Source organism: Haemaphysalis longicornis, unplaced genomic scaffold, assembly GCF_048455015.1.
Source record: "Haemaphysalis longicornis isolate Haplotype H1 unplaced genomic scaffold, Haemaphysalis longicornis Haplotype H1 scaffold_9, whole genome shotgun sequence".
NCBI lineage: Eukaryota > Metazoa > Arthropoda > Arachnida > Ixodida > Ixodidae > Haemaphysalis > Haemaphysalis longicornis.
Genome location: NW_027526460.1, coordinates 148184917 through 148212055, shown reverse-complemented (window position 1 = coordinate 148212055; position 27139 = coordinate 148184917). Strand labels below are relative to the sequence as shown.

General features: G+C 47.8%; 1 protein-coding gene across 1 annotated transcript in view; it reads left to right on the top strand.

The window, feature by feature from the left end:
• The window catches only part of LOC144151568 (uncharacterized), a 63663-nt gene extending 39786 nt beyond the window's left edge, over positions 1 to 23877 (top strand). The window contains exons 8-9 of the mRNA XM_077682669.1: positions 5571 to 5700; positions 23539 to 23877. Of these exons, the coding sequence (XP_077538795.1) occupies positions 5571 to 5700; positions 23539 to 23628 (220 nt within the window). The 3' untranslated portion in view covers positions 23629 to 23877. The remainder of the gene's footprint in view (positions 1 to 5570; positions 5701 to 23538) is intronic.
• Positions 23878 to 27139: the final 3262 nt, after the last annotated feature.

Here is a 27139-nt window from a genome sequence, read left to right as displayed (position 1 = left end):
ATACTGCAGCTTAGACTTAGAAACTTCGAGCCCTTAGTGGACCGCGTGGGACACCACGCACACGTGCACGCCTAAACATTTCTAGACCAGATATTTTTCACCCATGCAAAGGGAGTGAGCTGGCATAGATGAAGTAGTCGAAGCGGTCGAAGGTTCTGCGGAAGAAACGCCGAAAAAGTGAAACGCGCATACTGTACATCGGGCGTTAATGAGTGTTGCTGTTGGATAATTTTTATAGAAATAAAGTAACTGTAACTATATTTATCATTACAGTTACTCCACAAAAAAGTAACAGTGTTACAGTTACAAGTTCCTCTAACTTAAAAATTAACTAGTTACAGTTACAAGTTACTGAAAAAAGTAACTAGTTACCAGTAACGCGTTACTAGTAACTAGTTACTGCCCAAGACTGGGCGTAATACTTTTTGTCATGGTTTTTATGACAAACGAACAAAAAAAATGTTTGTAAACAACCAGTGTACCAAGTGCGTTACTATGCGCAGTGCGGCAACATTGAAATCGCCGTCCTCAGTCGCCCGAGCCGTCGCTGTCATGTGGTTGCCTCGGCGAGCGACTTTGGATCAGCGACTGCGGATCCTAGTCGCGTTGCTTGTTGCGTCGCTGGAAAAATCGCTGGTTAGCGCTTAAAAGTGGGGTCTTGCTATTCACTTTCTCACCAGGCTGTTGGGACATCACATGGGCTTGTTTGCGCATTTGGTGGCTGCTGACCATCACAACCACCTGTAGTGTTCATGGAGCGCGAGAAACGTACAACCGACACGTCTGGCGTTCAGTCTGAGAGTGCCTTTATTTTTCGGTTCCCCTCCCCGGGTCGCGCCCTCGTAATTCCTTCGTCGGGCGGGCCGAACCGCCGGCTGCGCGCCGTCGGCTCGGGTTTCCCTTGCGTCTTGGCATAAACACACAGCACACCACCGACAAGCGTGACTGCCGCTGTTGTGAAGCCTCTTGTTCTGTTGGGTCATAGGACTTAAACCACATTGCTGACCTGAAGGAACCACAGTGATAATTGTTTTCAGTATTCGCTCATTATGACACTAATGAAGTCATGTAAGATTGGAATTCAAAAATTTTTAATATTCATTTTGGGGAAGGGGGGGGGGGGGGGTTAAGAACATCTTTTTGGTCTAGAATGGAGCTGAGAGGGTTATCAAAGGCTACACTAAGGAAAAGGCTAAAGGCGAAAGAACTGATGATAGCGGAAATGTTGGTGTTATGTAAGACGATACCACACTATTGGACACTGCAGCAGCATCGTCACTATAATACCGTATTTACCCGATTCTAACGCGCACTTTTTTCCCCAAAAAATAGGCCGAAAAATCGCATGCGCGTTAGAATCGGATACAAAACTGAAACTGCTGAAACAGCAGAAATTTCTTCCTACCCATCGCCATCGTCATCTCAAGATGGCGCCAAAACTTTTAGCAACGCTTTTTCGGACGCAGCAAGCCTAGGCGCCTAGGCTTTTCTATCGGCGTTCACACAAATCGTCAAATCGTTTCACTTGCGCGCTTGATAACAGCAATGGCAGCAGCAGCTCCCAGGCGTTCAAAACGAGCGGTCAGCTGAAGCGTGCACCTCTGGAGAAGCTCTCGGGATGGGCATGCGAGGCGTGGGCCACGATCCCATCGACCGTGGTTGAACGTTTGTTCAGAAGTGTGGCATCGCGAACGCGCTTGAAGGCACCGAGGACGAGATGTTGTGGTCAGCGGAGAGCGACGAGGAGCGAGATGAGTGAGATTACTTCGGGAAATAAACCGCCCGTTTCTCTCGCGTTTGTTTGTCTGGGTCACAAAGTCCCATGCGCGTTACAATCGGAGGTTCAAGTTTTTTCAGTTTTTTTGCCAGGAAAATCGGGTGCGCGTTAGGATCGGGTAAATACGGTAATCTTGATGTGGGAAGCGTCTTTACTGCTTCTCGTATCTCAGTGGTTGATCTTTGTCTCGGTGTCCAACTCTGTGCGGGAAAACAAAAAACAAAACACGAATTCAGCGTTGTCTTTTCCCCGTAGCCAGTCTCGTTAGTTTGAGCTGGAGTCCACAAACTTCACAGCGAAAAGGAGATTTGTGAAATATGCCTACTCCGAATTCATTATTGTCTTTGCATGTCTGTAGATGCAACTGGAGGGAGCCTAATGTAGCATACACATTCCTGGCTGTAAAGGAAAAAAAAATGTTTGTAGGTATGTCTTGACCTGTCCTTCACTGGTCTGACAGTGTGGACGATGAGTGTAAAAAGCTGTCGGGATGAGTGTAAAAAGCTGTCGGGGCAAATCTTGTTTTTACCAGTTTCTTCAAAAGGGAATCACGCTAAATTTTTCTCCCAGCCTTTGACCCAATACTGCAGGGGTGAGACAGCTGCGCAGTTTTGATACAAATTCATTATCATGCGCCAGGCTGCTCCGAAAGCTTGAAAATTTAGAAAATTGCGCCAAACTGCTCCAAAACGGTCTGAGAGCCAAGGATTTTAACGCTCCCGAGAGTTTCAGCGGGGAAAATGCTTCCTGACGGCATACTTTTTCAGCACCTCCAAGGTGATGCTGTTTGTAAAGGTTTAATTGATTAATCATTCAATAAAAAATTCACACAAAATTCGCCCCGAGATAATGTTTTGGAAAGTCGCAATGTCGGGTTGCAAATGTTATATGATGCGAGTTTTTAAAGTTTTCTCATGGAAAACCATTGCAAGGCCCTGTAGAAAAAAATAATGATGTGTACTGAGGCGGCAAACTACTTGAGCAAGTTGATGAAAAAACGTAATTTTTCGGAGTACCGTATCTCCGGAACGACATTACTGGGTGCCGCCATCTTGGTGTGGTGAAGATTGCAAAACATGGCCGCTGCGCAAAGCAGTTGCTCATGATTCAGGCCATGTGCGCGCTTGAAGAGAAATTTCGGACTCATTGCGGTGTTATAAAATGTTGAGTTATTGCTGCCTTTGACAGCGAGCTTGCGAGCGGCGGGAATGGGACGATCAACACTGCAGAAGCGGCGGCGCAGGCTACATCGCCGCAAAATGTCGAGCAGTGTCCGATAGCGGGACGGGCTATTATTGCACCCTAGTAATAATGGTTCTTCTATCTGAAATTTAGTGCCAAAAGGGGGGTACGTGGCTAAACATACTAACGTTACTCAAATCACGATCTTAGTGAACGTGCACCTTGGTGATTGAAATGGGAGGGCTGGTGGGGTGCAACGATTGTCACCTCGTTTTGCGCAACTTTTGCCGTGGCTCTACACTTTTACGTAAAGCCGAGTCTGGGAGTACAAAAATAATAATGTCGGTATTCACATGATAATAAAAGTGCCTTACGATTGCTTAGTTTTACAATTCGATATTTTTAGCGGAACTCCACGCTGTCTACCGTAAAATCCCGAGAGATAGCCCACCTAAGATCGAGAGCAAATCAAGTGAAAATATGACATGGGCTAACTTTCGGTGTGCAGTAAAAAAAGTTGAGAAATGTATCGCAGCCAAAGAACGAACGCGCGTTTATTAGCACTGTATTCATTCGTCGTCAAAACCGTCGAACAAACAGTCGCTTTCACTGTCAAACAAAAGGTCGACCACCTCCTCACGCACGGAGTTCGACGTGGTTGGCAGGGCAGCAGAAGTAAGGATCGCAGAAGCGAGCCGCTCATGAAGCTCTCCGCCTTCTGATCAATTGAGGGCTGTTGATATACCGCACCGTTTCAAGGAGCGGGCGGCAACTTCCTCACTCACAGCCGCTCACGGCCGCCCAAGATAACCTCGTTTCCGCGGGCGTCATCCCCGGCTGGGATGATGCTATTGGCAGGGGTGGGTTATCTTTCGGTGTTTTTGAAAAAATGGAAAATCGTGCCAAAAACAGGGGTGGGTTATCTTTCGGGGGTGGGGCATCTCTCGGGATTTTACGGTATGCATAGAGGCTAATAGACTAATTAAAAAAAATGCTTTGTATAAAGGTAGTGCAGTTCGCGCTGTGTGATACTCTGGAAGAAAAAACCTTATTGAGAGGCTGTTTCAGTGTTATTATGTACGTTCAAAATGTTTGGAATAGTGCACTTTTCCTGCGAGTTGCCGAAAATTTGATTTTTAAAGCTCTAAGGTGATATTATAAATGTCGATCATCTGCTCCAAATCAAGGTTCTTCTGCTCCAAAATCAAGATTTTGCTGCTCCAGAAACTGCTCCCAAATCTGACTCGGCTGTCTCACCCCTGAATACTGGTGTGTTCTACGGAGTATGTCCTATGGAATCACAATAGCTGTGGTTCTTCAAATGTCAAGGATGCCTGTTGTGGGGACGGACAGATTGAAGGTGGCAAGAAGCAGTGGCAGGCGGAAAAGGTGTGTGTGCAGAGCTTTCTTTCTGCTACCTGAAAAAACGGGGGGTAATGCAAAGGTGAGACATTTTCCTGTGCTGTGTGGAATAAATGAAAGCGAGGAGGAAGCCAGGGAGGTGGAGAAAGCAAAAGCACACTTTGAGTCAGGGACATGTTGCACCTTATACCCCTGTCACACGGGCACTTCCAATCGCGATTAAAGTGAATCGAGATCGAGTTTTCGAGCGCGCTCGACGCACTGCTGCTGCTACACGGCACGTTTCAATCACGATAGAAAAGTTGCACCGGTTGCACTCGTGTACGCCAGATGGCAACTAACAATGTGCTTGCAGTCGGCGTCTGGTCACTTCGTGTGGTCGTAACTATGTAAATGTTACCACACGCTTATTAGTCAGTTATTTGACACCATTTGTGGCGTTAGCTGAAGTTGTCACCTTCTGTGCCATTACTGAGCGGGGACGAGAGTATCGCCGGTTTCGTTCGATCGCGCTTGAGAAACCAGGACTGAGTTTGAGCGGGATCGAGCTCGATCGCGATTGAAACTGCCGTGTAGCAGCGCCCAATCTGGATTGAGCTCGATCCAGATCGACTCAATCGCGACTGAAAGTGCACGTGTGACAGGGGTATAACTAACCAGGAAGAGACCCGTTGCAAACCCACTTCTTCGTTAGGATCGTCGCCTAGTAATCTGGGAAAACTAGACAAAAGTGGCCGCACCGCCAACCGAAACTGCGGAGATATGAAGAAGGAATATAAGATGGGCGAACATTCAGCTCAAGTGCGGAAAGGACAAATAAGTGACTGCATGAGCACATGAATAGGTGATTCACGTTTATACTGTCAACTGATTGGGGGGTGGGCGGTCTTTGGGGTCTTTTAGTAAATCGAATACTTCACCCCTAAAGGCGGGGTAGGCAATGTTTCGGGGGTGGGCGTTCCCTCGGAACTTTACAATGGGTAAGGTTGCGACCTGCTGGTCCTCTTTCGTGGTGTGGGAAAATCCGGCTTTTGCAAGCGAGACGATATCTAACCCACAGCACTTGTGAGGATGTCACTGTGCCTCGGAGTAGCAGCTTGGGTGGAGCACGTCTCGAGCTTCCTGATGACCCACGGCGCTTGTATTCGATGGGAGTGGTGGGTGTGCAAGGGGTGATGGGAGGGGATGGTGTAGGTGTGAAGCGGAGTGGAGCGAGGCTCGAATTGAAGACACCCCTTGGCCCTTGCAGGAAGCGGCCACCGGCGTCGGCGCGTGCGGCCCGCCAGGGGGAGGTGCTGCTGTCGCTGTCGGGGAGCCCCATCGCCAGCAAGCAGGCCCCGGTCATCCTGCCCGTGCATGTCCACGTCAACGGGGGGCAGGTGAGGATACAGCTCTGCACCCTGTGTCGGCCTTCACGGGCCTTTGCTGGGCGAGTTTTGGGCTGTGAAATGCCCTTGGGATGTAATCTAGGCAAAACAGCGCAAAAAAAGACAGACGTGCATGACAAGGACTGCGCTGACGTTCTTGTCGTGCATCTCTCTCTCTGTAGTCATGTTTTTTTGCGCTGTTTTTTGCCTAGATTATGTACAAACACGCCCCGTTTTCCACGTCAGGCCCCTGGGATGGGCTATCTTAAATGGGCCGTGGAGACAAGATATAAATTTGGTTCTTTAGAAAGGCTGCTCTGTCCCAGAAAAGTGTTTGATCAGAAACTTATCCGGGGGGAAAACGGATACAGCGCTGGCGACTCCCCAGTTGCCTGCCAATGCTGGGATCCTCTGTGACATCACAGAATCCTGTTTGTGCAATTGGTGGCCTCCAGAATTAAGCCACTGCCAAGAACCGTGACTGGCCGGTTGTGGCAGGGCTTCCTGCTTCGTCTGATCGTATCACCTGGATGCCAATGCACGGTTGACTCATTAGTAACTATGCTTTCAGCGCTGGGCCATACGCTACTGCAGCGCAATATTAGAGACTTCTTCAATATTTCTTTCACCTTTTTCAGTTACAAAATGCATTTTAAGGCTGGTGTGGATCTGAGGGAGATGCCGAAGGCTGGTTCCCTCAAATTAAATGAAGTTGTGTCATGGCTACGTAGCCGCTTCAACTGGGGTGCGGCTTTCAACTTGAAAAATGAGCAAGAAGGTTGTATTCTTTGAAACAGGTCTTTCCCCTTTCTGTTTTATGTGTCACGTGTTTTTCTCTAAAACCATTGAACGAGCCATAACAAATACCTGATCACATCAGGAGGCAAAATATTCGCACAAGTTGGAGAAGGGAGCCTCTTTTAAGAACGGTGGTTACGAAGTGGTGACAGCTTGGTGTGTGCAGGAAGGTAATTTTGTTGTGTCGCAAGTTTGGGGTGAACTGACTCCTTCAGTGCGAAGTTGAAGTGGATCAACGCTACACTGGGGAGAAGTTGGCACCCTGGCTTGTGAGCCATGTGATCCCAGCAGGCTTTGCTACAAACCTTCTCACACCACCAATGGTACTTTTATACTTCCTTTATGGTTTTCATGCCGGATTTCCTCATCTGTCGTCGGTTGGTAGTTCACTTCTAAGAAAAGCGCGGTACAACTTGCAGCTTTGGCAGCCGCAAGTTCCACTCTCTGGTGCAGAAATCGGCAATGTGATGCTGTTTGCATTGCTCTGCTTGTGGGATAGATTTGTGTTGGCAAAGTGAATGCACTTTCTTGCCCACAATGCACCTTGATTAATAGGTGTGACTGTCCGCCCTCCTCTTCCCAATCCTCCTCTGCCCGCTCCCTCCACCCTCCCCAGTTTGGAGGTAATATCGATCTCCCGCTGTCGAAAGTGTTTGACAGATGCCTGCAGACCACAGCAGTTAGAAAGCGGCTCTCCCAGGTAGCATTCTTCTGGCTGTGTGAGGGGTTTGTGTTGACAGACGGACCCCTCTCTGCTCCCTTCCACCTCTCCTCTTCCTCCTCAACCTTCAGGGCAAATCGGTGCCACCCTATTGCGGCAAAATTGTTGGGCATGCCAGAATGGCCGGGCAGAGGTAGAAACGCCAAAAAGGTTTGCTCAAGATCCCAAGAATAGTAGTCCAATTGAAGAAGAGAAAAGGCTCCCCTGGCCTCATCTGGGAGTGAATTTATTGGCAAAAGTGAGCACGCGCTTCGAGGAATCGTTTGGAACACTGGGGAAAATTTTGCGGGCAAACATAGGCCTGTGCACAGTTCGGGTGCAAATTCTGAGCCACAGTTTGTGTTGAGTGCACTGTTGCAGTGCAGGTGCCACTGAGTTCTATCTCGGCGAAAGAAAGTGAAATTAAGCCTTTGACACGGGCAGATTGCGACATTGTGTACAAAGTGGGCATTGCCAGAAAGAGAAGGCAGCAGGACATTTGATGTCAGTGCAAGCAGTCAAAAGCAACATGGGAAGGTACAACTGCATTGAACGATCTCCTCTCGGTAAGGAAGGCCTGCCACAAAGTCGTGCATCCAAAGATGTTTCAGGAACATCTCAAGATTAGGCATAATGTAACAATAGCGCTGAACTTAACATGGCGATGACAGGATCAAGAAAAAGGACCTACGAAACGGTAGATGCGCTACTAACAACTGTGAAAAGTTGTAATAAACAAGACAACATATTTATATACTCCTGCCACCTCTTATAGTGATAAGAGGCATGTGCAGGGCTATTTCTTGCAATCTGGCACAGCACTGCGACAAGTGCAAATGCACTCCAGATTTCACAAACACGAAGGTGCTCTTCAAAGGTGGCAGGAGTATATATATGTGGTCTTGTTTATTAAAACTTTTCACAGTTGTTAGTAGCGCATCTACCGTTTCGTGTGACCTTTTTCTTGATCCTGTCGTCGTCGAGTTAAGTTCAGCGCTATTGTTACATTATGTATAGATACCAACTAGCCCAACACCAAGCCTTATTCAAAATTAGGGTTGGGCCTGTTGGCAATGCAGCCCCAGAAAAGGTACTTTGTGATGTTATGGTTGTATGTGATGCATACCTGCCAACTCTCCCGATTTACCCGAGAGACTGTGCATTTCTTACCTATTTTCCCAATTGTACGGGCACAGCCATACATCTCCCGATGAACGGCTCCAACCCCCATCTCGAAAAGAAAAAAGAAAAAAAAGGAACTGCGTTATGCAGCACAGCCGCCTTGCGATTGCCATCGCGAGCTGGTTAGCTAGCCGAAGTCGGATGGGAATCCAAGCCGTTTGTGTGCACGGTGTGTACAGCCCTAACTTTGTTCACATGTGGTCAGGACAATGCGTTGAGGACTGAACGTAGTAACGTTCTGCTTTTCACGGCTCTCTTGACATCATGGCGTTGTCCAAACACGAGAAGAAGTATTTGCAATGTTTCTTGAAGTGTTATACTTCAGAATTCGCGTGCTTCGTGCCGTCCAGGGAAGGCGAACAGTTCGGATTTTGCACGACTTGCGCATGCGACGTGAGCGTGGCCCACGGCAGTGAAGGAGGCTTAGACCTGCATTTGGCGACTGCTAAGCACCAAAGCTTCCTTTGAGCTGCTGAGAAGCAGAGGACTGTGAGCAACTTATTTGGCAGCAGCAATGAAGACAGTGCTTATCGAGCACAATTTGCCGCTTAGTGTGAGTGATCACGTTGGGCCACTTGTAGACTAGACTAGACATCATCGCATGTGCTGCATTAAAAAAAAAGATACCCCCCCCCCTCCCCTCGCTGTGAACCTCCCGGGTATGGTGATGTGTATGCAGGAATGCGCCTGGGGTTTGCCAGAAATGTGACTGACATATGGATTGGCACTTGGTTGAAAGCGGTCACGCATCTCACTTGAGTGTAAGCAGGATACAGGGGCAGAATTCTACTCGGGGCCAGTGCCACACCCCAATTTCTTGTCCCTTTGCTGCCGTGGCTCTACTCTAGGCCCCAGAAGATGATCTAGGCTACAATGACTGGGAAAAGCCTCATCTATGGCACACTTGGAACCCTGATTATACGGCCCAAATGGAACTTGAAGTGTATTTGCTGCCCATTGGGCGTTCGCTTGCAAAGAACAATTCGAGCTGATTGTGATAGCCACATGTTTTAGCTCTAAGGGTCCGACTTGTGGCTTCATTCTTCGCACCAGAGCGTCAGTCATGCAAAGGATCATTCCTGTGTTACCTCCTTGCAGAAGTGAACAAGTGCTTGGTGGCAGACATGGTCTGACACAGGACCTGATTAAAAAAAAACACACACTGAACAGCTTGTAAAGTAAAAAATCTGAACAACTACTACGGGCCCACCCTGACATTAAAGGCACGAGAAAGAATTGAGCGCAAACAATTCAACACAAGGCAGAGAGACGAGACGTGACTTCTGTGTCTTCTGTTGAATTGTTTGCGCGAAATTCTTTCTGGAATCATGAACCAAGTTGCCCAACAGCAAGTTTTAATAAATTAAAAACACGGGCAGAGCTGTGGGGGCAATTTGTCACGTGACCTCGACCGATGAGAAACCCCAACCTGAGCTCTGTACACCAGATCCCCACAGGCAGGTTGAAAGCTCAGGGGGGTGGAACCCGACAAAGGTTGCAGCCAGCCACTTCACAAGTCTGCAAGGCATGTTCTGGAGAAACTTCTGCCCGTTGAATCACAGTGCAGACGGAAGAGGCACGGCCAAAAGCAAGAGGATGAACAAGGCATGAAAAAAAGTTAAAGCCGTTCCACTCAACATGAAAGCTGTCGGAAGTGCAGAGCAGTGATTCGCCATAATGGACTGTACCGCCGTTACGCACTCACTACTGCCACCCAGTGCATTTAAAATTTCCTGCCTTCGCAGTGCTTGCGCTCCCCCTGCCTGAAACTGCGCCAGCGGGACTTCTGTTCCTTTTGTGCTTGCTTTTCCTCCCACACGTGCCGGCGTGGCACCGGCACTTTTTTTCGCTTACGATTGTAAAAACCAGCCCAACGAGCGTAACAACGGGGAGATGTATGACAAGCGCCAGCAGTTTACACATTTTGAACGCTTACGACTATATACATTGCTTGTTTTTCAAAGCTTGTGTGGGACGCCTTGACGACGGTACTCCACGGGGTGAGCTATGACCAAGCGAGCGCCGAAAGTGCTCTGCACTTCAAACCAGATGAAAAAAGACAGAAACCACATCCCACAACCAACAGTTATCGGCCTGTGCCCTGTTGAGATAGTCCAACTTTTTCTTTGCGAGTGCAGCGAAGACAATCTTGAAGGGCGGCTCTGGCAGCCTGCATGCACTCGTCAATGTTTGCACGTCCCTTCGTATTTGTCCTGCACGGTGTGTGGGTCACACTGTTCCCGACAAAAGGTCTGCCGCACCCGCAATAAATGAGAAGCATCGAAGCAAGGGACGGAGGTCGGCTTGCAAGGGGCACCTGTGGATCTTCTCTAAGCAGATGTTCAGACGTAGTGCGAGTGGACTGGAGCCAGAGGTGCTGTGTGCACCTTTGTCCGCTTAGTTTCATGCACATCTACATGCATACCGTATTTACACGATTGTAGGTCGACCCTTTTTTTCAAATTTGACAATCCAATGTTGGGGGGTCGACTTAGAATCGAAATCGAACTGTCTACCGCTAGTCACGGCAAGAGAAACGAGAAATCGGGGGTGCTACGAGTTGGGGACAGCTTTGCACCCTCGTTCCCATGGTTATGGTCGAAAGTGTGAACCGCATGGGGCGTTTTCTGCTCGCGAAAATGCGCCGCTGACACTGCAGCGAATGCCACCCGCGTGCGCTACGCGATCGGCGGCGGCAACATGGCGGCGTCACCAGCCGCGAAGAGGTCCGGGTAGCTCCAGCGACTGCTTCTAACTGCTCTTTAAGATATCACTGAAGGCACAAACAAAGGCGTTTGTGCAGGATAGGAGCTGATAATATGGTCGAAAACAACACTATAAAGCATTGTGCAGGATAGGAGCTGATAATATGGTCGAAAACAACACTATAAAGCATCATCCGCTAGGGAAAGCGCCAATCAAATATCCGCCACCGTGGTAAGCCTAAACGTCTCCGGCGGCGCCAGCCGGCTGCCCCAAGCGCTTTCAAACTGCTGTCTTGAAGAGCGCGCCTCCCCATTGGGGCAAGTCGTCAGGCTCCTCCCACTGCCGCGCCCGACGCGCGCGAATCGCGTGAAAAAACGCTCTATGAGGTTCGGCCTTTAGAAGCAGTAGAAGCTGCCGCCTGCGGACGTCAAAAAGTCGCCCGCGCAATGCCGACGCGCACGAATCGCGTGCAAAAATGCGTCAAGAAGTGTTTTATTCGTATAAAAAAACAAACAAAATGAGCATTAGCGAATCCCTTGATTCAATGCGTGGCGCTAACGTAGCCGCCATGTTTGTTTTGGTATCGCGCGGCAGTGGCCGCTGCCGGTTGCTTCGATGGTTGTCATCTCGCAGCGAATGTATTCTTCCCGCTCAACCTACGGCGCATTGTTATTGCGGGTGCTTATACAAAAGCTTTTCTTTTTTAACATCTACCGCGCATACCACGAGCGCACGGCTCTTGTGCAGAGCCGCCGTGTGGGTTAACGGAAGAGCTTTTCTTTGTGATACGATTTTCTACGCGGCGCTCGCAATTTTTTTTTTTTTTTTTTTGAGAGATGAAATTTTTGGGGGTCGACCTACATTCGAGTCGACTTACAATTGTGTAAATACAGTAGGTCGGCAGGCTCACTCACGAGTGCACTTGCACACCCCCACTTACCACTCATGAGTGATTGCTGAGTGAGCCTTGCCATCGCTTTGGACTGGCGAGAGTGAGTGCGAGCCCCACGTGCAGTCAGCCTCGCTCGGCACTCGCGACTGCGAGCGCCGCTTGCGGGCCTTGTCGCGGTGAGCGCCACTATTGCGCTTGTACTCGCTGTTGGCTATTCGCCGTAAGAGCCGCTCGCAGTGGTGGTTGTTAATGGCGGGATGCTTCTAGCTTCACAAATACGTCGTCACTGAGCTCCTGCTATGGGGCAGCCTGGGGTTAATTCTCTGATGGCGTGTTGATTTAGGAATATGATTTGGATGGCCTTCTGACCCCGTAATGCACTAATACTCTTCGGTTTCATGACTCATGGCGGGTCTGCTGCACATGTATGCGAGCGGAGACGACGAGTGGTGTTGGCGACTGGTGAGCGTGAGCACGACTAGCTGCGAGTGTGAGTGAGTGCGTGAGGAAAAATACACTTTTCTGTGTGAGTGTGAGTGGCACCCAGTTTCGCCTAGGTATGCCTACTTAGGGAGGGAATGGCCTTCTTGTTTCTTGAAACTTGTGCTTTTGTAACAGTTTTCAATTTGTGATTCAACTGTTGCCTGCCTGCATGCCAGATGTGTGTTTTGCAACCATGTCAACAAGTAAAGCTAACTTTATTTTGGGAAAAAAGAAAATCAAAGGACATCTTCACCTGTGGAGGAGATTTGAAGGTGCACACAAAATTGAATCAGCCACCCATCTGGTTCTGCAAACTCTGTGAGCTACCCACCGCGGTGGCTCAGTGCCTAAGGTGTTGTTGCTGGGCCCAAGAGAGCAAATTCAGTCCCAGCCACGGCAACCGCTTTTCCAATGGACACGACAAGTGGAAACACCCTTGTGTCAAGATTTTGGTGCATGTGAAAGATAGAAGCATAATATGGAGAGGATTGAGCGCGCTGCAAATACGGAGGTAGCCTGAAAGCAGGGAAGAGGCGTCCAAACATGGGGAAAGATCAGATGAACGCACTTAAAGACAAGCAAGGCAATGTCATCGCAAATAGGGATAAAATAGTTACAGTAGCCGAGGAGTTCTCTAGAGATTTGTAGAGTAGCCACGACATCCAGGATAATATCTTACGAGGAAGTAGTCCAGAGGAGATAGCCATCCCACCAGTAACGACCGAAGAAGTAAGGAAGGCTTTGAAAGAAATGAAAGGGGGCAAAGCACCTGGTGAGGATCAGATAACCGCAGACCTCTTGAAGGATGGCGGAGAAATTGTACTTGAAAAACTGGCAAACCTGTATACGCAATGCCTAATGACCGCGAGTGTACCAGAATCTTGGAAGAACGCGAACATCATCCTAATCCATAAGAAAGGCGACATTAAGGACTTGAAAAATTACAGGCCGATCAGCTTACTGTCAGTCGTCTACAAGGTACTTGCCAAGGTAATCGCTAACAGAATTTCTGCCACCTTAGATTTCAGTCAACCTAAAGAACAAGCAGGGTTTCGTAAAGGCTATTCAACCATGGACCATATTCACACGATCAATCAGGTGATAGAGAAATGCGCGGAGTATACTCAACCCCTATATATAGCCTTCATGGATTATGAGAAAGCATTTGACTCGGTGGAAACCTCAGCAGTCATTCAGGCATTGCGGAACCAGGGGGTAGACGAGCATTACATTAGAATACTAGAGGATATCCTCAATGGGTCCACAGCTACCATCATCCTCCATAAAGAGAGCAGTAAAGTACCTGTTAGGAAGGGCGTCAGACAAGGAGACAAAATCTCTCCAAGGTTATTCGCAGCATGTTTACAAGTACAGTAAAATCTCGATGATACGAATCTCGTGGGACCGCGAAAAATATTTGTATCATCCGAAATTTGTATGAACCAATACAGACCAAAAAATGTAGCGCTGAAAAAAGTTTGTGTATTTCTTTTCTTACTTTCGCCTGAAGAAATTCGCGATTTTCTTCTGCATTTTTTCACCCCCATGTCGCAAAGCAGTCCTTTCTGGAGCGCTTCACGCTTCACGCTCGTCACCTCACTCAGGGTGCCGAAGCTCACTACACACTGCAAGTCAAGCGTGAACCGCATGGTGCGTTTTTGCACGTGACTGCGCACTTCAGCTTTGCGCGCACTGTATTTTCACGCCTGTATCGGCGATTTTGCGCCTGCGGCAGCTCCTACCTCAACCAGAAAATGACACACGACGCGCGCGGCAGGATGGAGGAGCCTGACGACTTGCGAAGCGCTCGAGACGGCCGGCTTGGCTCCGCCGGAGATGGTTAGGCTTAGCACCCCGGCAGATATTTCATGGGCGCTTTCACTAGCGCCGTGGATGATGTTTTATAGTACCGTTTTCGCATGCATAATCAGCTCCTTTACTGCACAAGCAACTTAGCGTCTGCCTTGAGCGGCATTTTAAAGAGCGGTTAGGAGCGGTCGCTCGAGCGGCCACGCCACTGCGCAGCCGCAGCCGGGCACGCCGCGAGAAGCGTGCGGGGTTTCACAGCGGTGTCAGCAAGCAGAAAACAGCCCGGCCGTTTCTAGAGAAAGAGCGACAAAGAGGGGAGAGAGAGCCGTCACTTGCTCGTTCGGCAGTCGGGCCCCTCGCCGGCTCGTTCGTATCATCCGCCAGGCTGCGCAGGTCCGTTCGGAACACCCGAAATTTTTCCCATTGCTTACAATGCAATTTCGCCGGGACTTTTCAGAAATTCGTATCATCCCGAAATTCGTATCGCCCAGAATCGTATCATCGAGATTCCATTGTATTCAGAACATTGGATTGGGAACAGGTGGGAGTAAGGGTTAACACTGCTCGCTACTCGGGGAGTGAAAATGTAAGCGAACGAACGTGATTTGGGACGCTCGACACTTAATGGAGAATACCTCAGTAATCTCAGATTTGCTGATGTTGCCTTGCTGAGTAACTCGGGGGATGAATTGCAAAGCATGCTTACCGCACTGGAAAAGCACAGTAGAATCGTGTAAGGCGTGCTGCTGAGCACAAGGGCGTGGGCTCGATTCCAGGCTGTGGCGGCCGCTTTTTTGATGGAGGCAAAGAGCAAAAACACTCGTGTGTACGAGATTTCGGTGCACGTTAAAGATCCCCAAAGGGTCAAAATTCATCGGGAGCCCTACAGTCGATAGGCCAAGTGGTGACCCCAGGTCCCAACCATGAGGCAGAGATAATTAGGAGGATAAGAATGGGGTGGAGGGCATTCGGCAGGCATTCTCAGATAATGAATGGCAGCCTACCATTGTCCATGAAGAAGAAAGTGTATAACAGCTGCGTCTTACCAATACTCACCTACGGTGCAGAAACTTCGAGGCTCACTATGAGGGTTCCACTGAAATTGAGGACGACTCAGCGGGCAATGGAACGGAAGATGATAGGTGTAACATTAACTCTCTCGCTACCGCGCCTATGAAAATCGATCAATTTGATCGATACTTTTGGGAGCGCCTTTTCATAGCGTTCCAGGCGTTTCTCAAACAAGTAAAGCTGTTCGGAGTTAGATCAGAAAATGGCCTTTCAAAATCAGTTTTAGATGCAGATCATCTGATTCACTCGCCTTGTCCCTCCGGCGTCGTTGTCGTCGGCATTGTCCACCCCTCCCCCATTCTCCTCGCCGCGCCAGCTGCGCTCTCCGCCCTCACCCCCTCTCCTCTCCGATAGCGAACACTCTCTCGCGAGGGGCATTGGATTCGATTGGATTGGCTTGGCTTTGGATTGGATTGGATTAAAGTGGATTGTGTTGCGTCATAGCCGCGGCAGACGCGCTGGGGCCGGCGCATGTGCAGTACTCTCTCTTCCGCGGTTTCCTCTCCTTCGGGCGCGCTGCGTATATAACCGGTGTGCCGTTCTCCGGCGAAGCAACATCCACGCTTGGCTCAAACACCTAGAGTCCACGGGGCTTTACAAGTACGCCAACGTCGTCATCGACTGGGACCGGCTTTCGCAGTCCCCTCAACCTTAAGCGCACTATAAAACGCGGTCCCTTCGCTGCTCCGCCTATGCGTCGCATCTACACAGGGGTTCCCGCGAGGGGAGGTGGGAGTTTTTTTTTGTTTCCATTTTTGCAACAGAAACGTGATTTTTGGCACGCTTTTGAATCACCTGGGTGTGAAAAAGGGGCGTGGTCATCGCGCGTCACGGCTACCAACGAAGAATGCGTGCAACTCGTAATTACTCTGCACCAGCGCTTGTTTTTTGCTATCAGGGCGTGAATAAGAAACTAGCAAACGATTTTCAATCGTCAGGTTCGCGCTCTGACAGTAATAATCCCAGAAATCGGCTGAAAATGTCAAGCAGTGCCTGGTTGCAAAGCTACTTTATGATTTTAGGCAGTTTAATTGCCTTTGCGCACGTTGTTCTAAGTACTGTGGTAGTTCTACTTACCCCAGGACCATTCGCAAACAGTTTACAACAGTTTCGGTTTCGTTTCTGCATTGCGAAATTCATATTTAGCGCTACTACGCAGTTGCCCAACTTCAAGGCTACCTGCCATGGCGCCTGAAGCGTCCGCGACTGATCCTCGAACAAAGTGCGGCGCTCCTGATTTCCCCCCCCCAACCAGATTTTTGTGATAAGAACTTCAGATGCAAGTCAAAAGGTCACACCCAGTCGCCAGATATCTGTTCCGCCGAGGACAGCGCTTCAAACCGGCCTTACACTGCCAGCTGTTCGCCTTCCAGTTTCGTTTCCATGCGAGGGCATATCCGTGTGTCTAATGTTGCTGCTTAGTTGAACTGTCAATTCGGACGGAGTCCCTGATAAGTTTTTGTACTGTTTCATTTGAAAAATGTTAGGTGGCGCTGCAATGAGGAGGCTCGTTGTGCTGATGTTTTTCAGCTCACAACTGCTACTCGGCCAAAGATCGCAGGGCACGATTCTAGCTCACCGTACCTCATTTTTGCGAGCAAGGCTACAATTGCGAGTAAGATGATAATAAAGCTCAGCTTTATGTTTTGAGAGATAACTGACCGTGTACGACAACAAGCATCAGCCACGGCGTTCCGTTTCCAACTTCATGCATGTTTTTTTCCGCATCGCGTGCTTGTCCCAAATATTGTGCTCGCTGTAAATGCAAAGTCAGCCATTGACAAGATGTTTTTACGTTACGTGGGTGCAAATTGGTGCCTCTGATAATGACAAACCACCAGGTTTATTCCAGGAAACCACCCGAAATTGCACATTTTGAATTGGAGGTTGGGCTTCACCGCATGGCACGAGCACCGTGCATGCTAACATTTTTTTTTATATCTGACAAACTGTTTCGCACAAGCCGACATTTTTTCTAGGGCGTGTTTTTGAAATGTTTTCCTACAAAATGTATATTCTATTTTTTTTCTACTACCGGTGGTTTGATAAACACAACTCCTTTTTTATCATTTTTTTCGAGAACTCGACAAAAATTTTGGTTTTGATATTTTTTTACAACTAATATAAAAACCTTTAAAAAACTGGTATTATTGGAAATGCCGTTAAATAATCTGCATTTTGTGCTCCTGCAATTAGTGCCTAACCAATTTTTTAGCAGGCAATTTTAGCAGGAAATTTTAGCAATGGTCCAATTTTTTCTTGGACCCCTAAAATTAGTCAATTTTCCGGCGGTAGCGAAAGAGTTAAGGGACAAGAAGAGAGCGGAGTGGGTCAGGGAACAAACGCGTGTTTAGAACATATTAGTAGAAATTAAGAAATGGACGTGGGCAGGGCATGTAATGTGAAGGCAAGATAACCGTTGGTCATTAAGGGTAACAGAGTGGATCCCTAGAGAAGGCAAGCGTTGCAGGCGGCGGCAGAAAGTTAGATGCGCTGATGAGATCAAGAAGTTTGGGGGGGATAAATTGGTCGCAGTTAGCACAGGACCGAGATAATTGGGGATATACGGGAGAGGCCTTTGGCTTGCAGTGGGCGTAGACAGGCTGATTGTGATGATGATGATGATGAAAGATCCTTAGGTCGCCAAAATTCATCTGGAGCCTTCCACTATGGCGCACCTCATCACCCAGGCATGGCTTCGACGTCTTGCTTCGTGGCCTGTGGGAGAACAGCTTATTGAAGTGATAAGGCCCACGGGCAACTTTCGTTAGCCTGTTAGCCTAAGTAATGATGATTACACAATTTGGCTTATTAAGGGGGAACACAGGTTGAAAAATCGTGATTTTTTTTTTTCAAAATGTCGTTTAATTTTAAACCTAGGCTATTTTAAAACTTTCAGTAAAAATTTGTAAAAAAAAAGTGTGCACTAAAAAGCCGTTTTTCTGTTTGTCATGCGGCATAAAATTTAACCCAGAGCAGGTTTGAAATATGATTGCATAGATGACATGAGCTTGAACCTTTACAGGCTGTGCAAATTTCAGCCTCATAACTTCATTTTAAGGAAAAAGTTGTTTCGAGAAGCGTGGCCCCTTAAAAAACTTGAGTGCCCCACGATGTTCAGCACTGAGAAATGACTGGGCCCAGTTTGAATTAGTTAGTCAAATGAAAGACAAAGCAGACCGTTTGACAAATGCTTTGTCTGAAGCACCCAGAATGTGCTAGGTTATAATGGCTTGGTAATATTCATAATGCACTGTTCTTGTGAGAAAATTAGGAGTGTATCCTCCCTAATGCAACGAAAATGGCTTACTCATTCATAACTCTAACGTGATAAATTAATTAATGTTTATAACTCAAGATCTTTAGTGTCCTTTTAAACAAAAGAGCTAAGGGGAGCCATAAAACTGGGTTTGACCCTCAGTTGTTTCACTATATTTATTGAACTTTTGCAAACAAAAAACAGCCTTTTTGTAATATGTGTACTGGCAGGAATGCATATAGTTCATGCCTTCACGTGTGTCTACAAGCATTGCCAAACATGTGCCGTTAATTTTTGGAAAACACTTGCAAATGCAATGGCTTGGTATAGAAATAGCTTCCACTGATTTTGTTCGCTTTCAGTCTTCTTTGAACCTTAACAGGCATCTCTCAGATATCCTATGAAATTAGAAGATGTAAAAACTTGAGCTCCTCAGTTGTCTGTCTCCCTATTCGTCCACTCATAATGTGTGCCTTGTGTTTACCTAACCCAGGCATGTGCACATGCATCATAGAAATGCAACATTAAAGGGACCCTGCAACACTTACCATCGACTACTCGGAATGTATTTTGGGGCGAAGTCTATTGCCCCAGCAATCTCCTCCCGCAAGAATTATAAAAATCTATTTACTATCACCGAAGCTACGCGCGATGAAAAATCGCGCATAAATGTTCCCCCTCAATTCAACTGCGGACAACGCGACGAAAGCTGCGCACTCTCTCCCGGAGAGGGGGGCGGCGCGCGGCGTTCTGTTCGGCGGCCTTCGATATGTCACAGGCCGGGGAGTTTCGTCCTTTTCCCCGCAACGTGGGCGGGTCTATTTCCGGTCTGGTGCCACAAAAGAGCAGGCATGGTGGCCTGCTCGCAAGCAAGCGCTCAGGCTGGTAGGGCGTTTTTGGAGCAATAAACGTTTGTTGTCGAGTGGGCTCGTTGAAAGTGGAATATTTAGTTCGTCACTCAAACTCCGCGCGCACTCAAAACACAAGAAACACCAAAAGCAGGCGGACAGGTTCAGACATAGAAGAGGTTCATACACAGCGCCGACTACGGCTGATCGTCACAGGAAATGCCAGAATTTAGCCGCGAAGTTGACCGGCGACAGTCAATAGGACAGCCAGGACAGCCATGGCCTGATTGACATCACAGAGGCCATGCCAGGGGTGCATAATGAGGACAATTGAAGAGAGCGCAATTGGTTTTTCCGCGTCTTTCACGGCGATTTGCGCGCTTACCGCTTTACGTGCACGTGTAATATTTGGCTCGGGTGTTCCTGGGAGTCTAATCTAAACGTCGCGCAGGTTTACTTGCACTGCACGAAGAGTGTTGCAGGGTCCCTTTAAGATGTGGGCAGTAACAGCAATCTGGCACCAAATTTTTACCCCTGTCTCTCTGGCTGCCTATGTGCACCATACCTTTGATTGATTGATTGTAGGGTTTAACGCACCGACGCAACGCAGGCGATGAGGCGCGCCGTAGTGGAGGGCTCCGGATTAATTTTGACCACCTGGGGATCTTTCACGTGCACCATAATCTCGTACATGTGGGTGTTTTTCCTTCTCGCCTCCATCAGAAAGCCGGTCGTGGCGGTCGTGAATCGAACCTGCGTCCTCGTGCTGAGCAGCGCAATCATGCCTTAGCCACTGAGCCACCACGGCGGGTGCCTTCAATCTTCTGTTGAAGGAACCTCAGAGCCACCTTATACCTGATTTTGCAGTTTTCATGTGAAGAACTGGCTTAAAAATTTTGCGCATGGTGGTTGTGAAACTAACCCTTGGTTTCAGTTGTAATCAGTTGCATTTTCGAGCGTTCTGTCAATTGGTGACACAAGAGCTTTATCCCTTAATCCATGATCAATCTGATCCCATTTCATGCCTGCCATGTTAACTGTGATAGCTTGCACTGAAGCTTTGGCTTGTAACCTCACACGAAAGGTGCACTGTTTGCTTTTCATTTCACTAACTGGGCTGTTCGTTGCTCCAGTGGGCTTCCCAAATACATTTCATCCCACCGTACTTTTGGTTTGCTTGAAAACAAGCGAATTTCTTGAATTTCTTTTGGGAGGAATACAAAACTGTTTTCTTGCTGCACACTTTCAGGGACATGGGCAGGGGTGGGAATTCGGGGGGGAATTTAAGTGCAGATAACTCATTCGTCAAGCTTGTAAGCCGTGCCTAATTTGCGTTTGCTTTTGCCGGCCTCAGCCAATTCAGAGCTGTCTGGTATGACATCATAGGTTCTGTTGTGGGAAATGAGCTAGTGGGTCGCTTGGCCATTCCCTTTTTTCCTAATTATGTAGCTTATTTGAGCGACGTGTGCGTTTAAAGTGGTGTCAGTATGATTCTAGGGAGGCAATCTTTCGAATGAACCAAACGTGTGTTTTGTTGGCAGGCACACTCTGTTAGGTTGGCTTTATCGCGTGACGCCAAAGCTGTGCAAAAAGCCTAGAGAAAGCATATGTGAACGGATGCGTGTTATCTGAAGTGGAACTCTACTTTTGCCGCATTGACGAGCTTGTAAGGAGTTTCGTGCTGCTAAGCAGCATGAGGGCTGAATCAAGAGGTATTACTTGTTAGCTTGCAGTGAGTGCGGTCGTACCCGGTCGTGCCTGGCCTCTCGAGGGACTGCCGCCGGTCCAATGTACTTCCTGTGTTCACAGCATGTTGGGAAACCCACATTTTTTTCTGGCAGCATGTCTCATATCTTTGTACACTTCTGTGCCATCTTGTCTCGCTCTTTTATTTCCACTTAATTTTTGTGCAATTTTTTCATCAGATCTGTTAAAGGAGCCATGAAGAGAAAATGCAAGTTGGTTTTATTCGAAAGATTTCGTGTTTTATAGTGCCCCCAGCGCTTGTCCGGATACAAACGGTGCTTTATTCACTGAGAAATTAAACAATTTAGGTTAAAATTTTGATTTTCCCGCTCAATCGTGCGTTTTCGTGGTCCCAAGTGACATCACGGGAACCGACCGCTCTGCAGCTAGAGTACCTTCATTCACGCATCCGCCGTACAGGGTAGAGACACGTATACGCTGGCGCCGCCATTTTCAGTTGCTCGCTCGCTGCCGAAGCAAGTCATTGTGTCAAAACCGCGCTAAAATTATCGCCGCAACACGGTTTACTGAAGAAGTTTGAATCATATTGTCTGTTTCGCGTCGCTAGATGTCGTGGGAAACGAAAAGAATAACGCGTTGAGCCCGTTGGCCCAATTGCGGCGGCACGGGACCGTTCAAAGGTTGTCTCCACCCTGTACAGCGGTGTTGGTTTGTTCCCGCGTTTCTTTGCGTTCCGTAACCTAGATGGCACCACCATACCGTGGCAAGCGTTTGGTTTGTTTTTGCCCGCATTTAAACCTGGCTTGTTTTTGTTCTGGGAGAAAATATTCGTTCCCTGAAACAGTGCTCGCTCGACAAATGGGGTCACGTAAGACACCGTTGCTTGCGTCAATCGGCCAGTGTCGTCTGAGACAACCCCAAGCCCCGTAGTGCTGTGCAGCTAAACCAAGCATGCTGTGCGCAGTACGAACAGCAGAACGCATCAGTACTTCTAAGTTTACGTGTGCTTTCGTAACTTCCACTGTTTGTCCCATCATTCTTATTGCTTTGTAAAGAATGTGCCCTAAATTTAAGCGCAAATCGCTCGTTCGTCTAGTTTGTAAGCTCTACCTAATTTGCGTCTGCTTCTGCCAGCGTCCGCCAATCGCAGAGCTTAGCTCATGTGACATCATAGGTTCAGTTGCGGGAAATGAGCTGGTGGGTCGCATGACCGTTCCCGTTTTTCCTAATTATGTAGCTTATTTGAGCGAAGTTTACGTTAAAAGTGGTGTCAGTATGATTCTAACGAGACAATCTTTTGAATGAACCAAACTTGTGTTTTCTCTTCATGGCTCCTTTAAGTACTCACTTCCTAAGGTACTGCTTTGGGTGGGTAGATAGGACTTGAAAGCTGTATACACACTAAAGCAAAAATATTTGTATTTGAGAATATTCTATTCGGTGTAAGGTCAGGTTTACGTACTCGGTTTTCAAGTTTTTACTCTTCAGCGTGGAACAGCAGCCAAAGGTACAGTGTACACAGGCAGCCAGAGAGCCAGGGGTAAGAATTTGGGGCTAGTTTGCTGTTGCTGCCCACATCTGCCCTGTGCTCTGTTGGTGGCACTTGTTTAGCTGGCCACTATGATATGGAGGAGGATGTGGGGTACTGGATTTTGTAACCAACATCTTTAATGTTGCGTTGCTGTGATGCGTGTGCACATGACTGGGTTAGGTAAACGCAAGGCACGAGCAAGGTAAACGAGTGGACGAATAGGGAGACAGACAACTGAGGAGCTCGCTCAAGTTTTACAGCTTCTAATTTCATAGGATATCTGAGGGATGCCTGTTACGATGCACGCGAAGCCACTTAAACATTGACGTGCGATTCCTGGGCTCCTCTGTACATTGGAGGGCAGATGGGGTTGCAAAGCAAGTCTAAAGGGGCGAGAAACTGTGCCATGTTTTAAAAAAAGCGCTGCATTTTGTGTATTGTGCTGCAGAAGGATGCTCAGGGCTGGCTAAATTTAAAACAGTTGCAAGCTTTGTTCCCACAGACTGCCATCCCCAACTCCAGGAGGGCGATTTCCGCAGTCAGCATAGTAATTTTGTGGCAGCCAGAGTTTTGGTGTAGCAGTAAGATCTACTTTCAACTTGAAAAGGCCTCGAGTTGCACACATGCATTGCTTTCGTTTGTTCATGATCAACTGGTCTGCTAATAAAACTGGCGCAAAAACTACTACAACCAACGAGAATGTGTGAAAGTGCATTCCCGTCAGAGCTTGCAATGTGCAACTGCGTGGTTTCCCTTGCCGAGCCTGGAACTTGGAAACAGTTTCGGAACGACGATGTTGTGGGGACAGGAAGGGAGCGTTGTTTCCTTCCCACATCGCCCAATTGTGTGTGCGTGTCTGTGCAGGTGGTGAAGCTCAAGGCAGAGTCTAGCAACGACGACAGCGTCAAGCAGCTCTGCCGAGCCATCCAGCAGTACTGCGGCCGCAAGAAGTGAGGCCTGCCTCTTGGGAAGCGGGCCTGTCGACAAGCAGGCACTCACGTGGCCTGTGTCGTGCGGCTCTAGGGGCCAATTTTAAGCTATTTCAATTGAGAGACAAACGAAAAGCGTGCGTGTCAGTAAAATTTGGGGGATTGAATTCTTTTATTCTTAAACGGACGATTGGGAGGGGGGTGGGGCACTGCTATGTCTGTGAAGTACCCGCGCCTTACCTTCCTATGATTTTATTCGCTGACTGTGCCTTTTTATCTGCCAATAAACAACTGCAATGCTTGTGACACTTGCTATTGCCACTTTTGTTCTGCCACAGCCTTTGGCGACAAGGTAGGTTTCCGTTACATTGTGGCAGTAACGCGTTCCCCCCAAATGAGTCGGTTTCCCCCATCCCCCGTTTAATTGTGAACAGGTTTGTTGGCATGCGAAATTGCTCTCAATATGTCTAATGGGCAGGCGGTCTTCTACTTGTGATGCACTACATAATGTACTGTCCGAAGGACTGGCATTACACCTGCATGCCCAGAATTCACACCTAGCATCTCCACATACTAGCGTACACGTGTCCACAGCAGTGCTGTACTTTCTGTTCAGCTGTCTTTCGTGCCCCAGACGCTGCACAACGAACCTGTATGCAACGAATTTGTGGATTTAACGAAGTTTTTCAATTCCCATTGCCAGCCCCCAATGAAACCCACGTGTTTACGACCTCCATATAACGAAGGCCTTGCGACAGTTGACCTTGATGGAACAAATTCGCTACACTGGTGAACCATTTGGGACATCTTGAAGGTAGCGCACTTAAACACGGACACTAGCGAAAGAAACGACAAACCACAGCGCTGGCTCACTGTGGTTTGTCGTTTCTTTCGCTAGTGTCCGTGTTTAAATTCGCTACCTTCAAGATGTCCCATATGCATTACCAACTAGCCCAGTTGTCACTTCTTCTATGGTGAACCAGTTTTTTGCACTGTTTCTGGTAAATCGGCTGGAGACGTGCAACGATTTAGCGAACTTTGCCCGCACCACAAATCGCCATGCGTTTTCAGTGCGAGGGCTGTGTGGATTGGCTGCTAGGCCTGCCTGTCTGCGCGTATTGTGCATCTCCACTGCGATCTGTGCTGTCGCTTCGTCGGTGATGAGTTCCACTGCCAGAAAACAAAGTTTGTCTTTTGAAGACAAGCTCGCAATTTTAAATGCCATCTCTGCCGGCGAGGAAAAAGAACGTCGCCGTACCGCACCCACTCAACAATTTTGAGTCCGGCAAAACGCATAAAGTGCCTGAAAAAGCGCCCTTTCAACACGTGTGCTTCTTGAAATGCATTAAGACACTAAAAAGTGTCAAAAAGCGAAAGTGTCACTTAAATTACGTTTGTAATCATGGTGGCAAGTGACCGTGCTTTGGAGTGCCGTGGGAGAGCAGTAGGTGCACACCAATTTTTTTACTGTGAAATAAATCCTTGAAGGGCGAGTTCACCACCACTGATGTCTCGCATTTTGGTTGCTACAAATGCGCCATATCGCCTGCCTTTTCTCACGTAGTTTGTTTGTCGACGTTGCAGTAGTTTGTAAGCATATTAAGTCCAAAAAAATTGCGGAAAGAGCTCGTGCCATGTTCAAAATATTCCCAGTAACGCACTACTTGCGGGGCGCGGAGGAACAGCCAGCTGCAGTGATTAGGCACAACAGCGACTTCCAGATTTTTTTTTTTTTTTTTTTTTTTTTTGTGAGATGACACGTCATCACCCCGCTACAAAGGGGATGCCAGTATCAATCATCATCAGTCATCGTTGCCATTCTTACCTTCTAGTACCTGAGTATAGTGCATTCAATGCTTCGTTGACGTCACCTTCTCGGCGCATGTTCTATTGTTCTTCGTTCTCCTGGCACTGTGTCCGTGGGTCAACAGTGCAAATCTTTGCCGACGAGCTACACATATTGCTGACGCAGTAAAAACACAAAGCCACTACTCGTTAGCCCTTGTAGCCTCATCACAAAGCCGCTCTTGAACTGACAGTCCCTTATGTTTGCCTTCTGTGGGATGAGCTAGATAATTCCGAAGAATGCTGAATCGCAAATTAAGAGCAATCGCGTTTTGCGCGTTTTGTTTGTTGCACTCGTTGGTACACTGCATCCCGGTCAATACGCTTGTAACGAAATAATTGACAGTTGTTTAAAGCGCTGTTGGCATTCATTCTGTAAAACCATTGTAATTGGTACCTTAGTAGCCTCACTGTCCAATCATCCATGTCCATTAGAAATTCATGTTTTTTGTCGCAGAAAAACCTTATGCGCATTTGAAAGTAAGGATAACTGCACTAGACAGTAGGCGGAAATGCGCGTTCGTGATATTTTGTTTTCGTCGCATGGCAATGTTGTTGTATAGATGGAGTAAATTCAGTGCTTCTGACCAGTCAGCTGCTCATGCGTTGGACACCCATAGGGCGCATCCGCAGCGACACACACAAGGCTAACTCTTGTGGCGATAGGAATTAGTACAAAACAGACTTCGTCACCATCTCCGGTGCAATTCTTTTTTGTGTCATTTTGTAATAAGTGGCTTCCATCGCAATTTTTCTTTATCGCTGGCTGCAGGAATGCGTAACTGTATGTGGCTGCAACAACCTACCTTGAACCGTATGTTTTATTAATAATGCTGATCAGCTGTGTTACATACCTTTAAACAGAAGTTTTTGAACACTAACCTCGCTTCGTCCTGGGCGGTTTTGGGCCGGTAAAAGCTCATGGTTCTCCTCTGGACTGCTTAACATGCATGCACGAGCTGTAAGAGAGTAGTCACGCCCTACATTTTGTCTTTGTTTGGAGTAAGACATGTGGAATACCGTTCCAGTAAACACGATTATTACTTGAGCTGGTTTCATACTTGGCCTAGGCGGACAGCATTCCATTTCTGCCCATTTGTTAGGTAGAACCGCTGTATAATCTCTCTTACGAAGAGTCACAATGAATATCAAAGATCAAGCACCAATTTTAAAGTGGGTAGTACGTCATTTCCGAAAAGAAATTCCCAAGAGACACACCAGGAACCGATTTTATTCTCTATAGGGTATTTATTTAGCGTTGTCTATGAGGCCGGACTTCTGACGTCTCGTTAAAAGAAGCGAATACGCGGCCCCGTGGCAATGGTGTTGCTTCAGAATAGTTTTACTGTGATATTCAACCAATGCAATTTGTAGCCGCACGCTTCAATAACAAAATGTTTTCACATGGGAGTGGCTTCATGCAGAAAGGTCGAAGCGGGCCGCGCAATTCCCGCGGATGGCACTTCCTGCGAAGCGTCAGTCCTTGACGAATGTGAGACCGTCGACGACGAGGTTTGCGGCCACTTCCGAGTACGCCGGTTCCTTGCGGGGTCGCCGAAACACGTGCACCTTCCTGAAGCCTTTCAGGTTCAAAGAACGGGACGAATAAAAGCTGTGCTCTGACTTCAGAGTACACCAACAGAAAAAATGCTAATTCTAAAAGGAATGAGATATTCTACTAAATTTAGGCG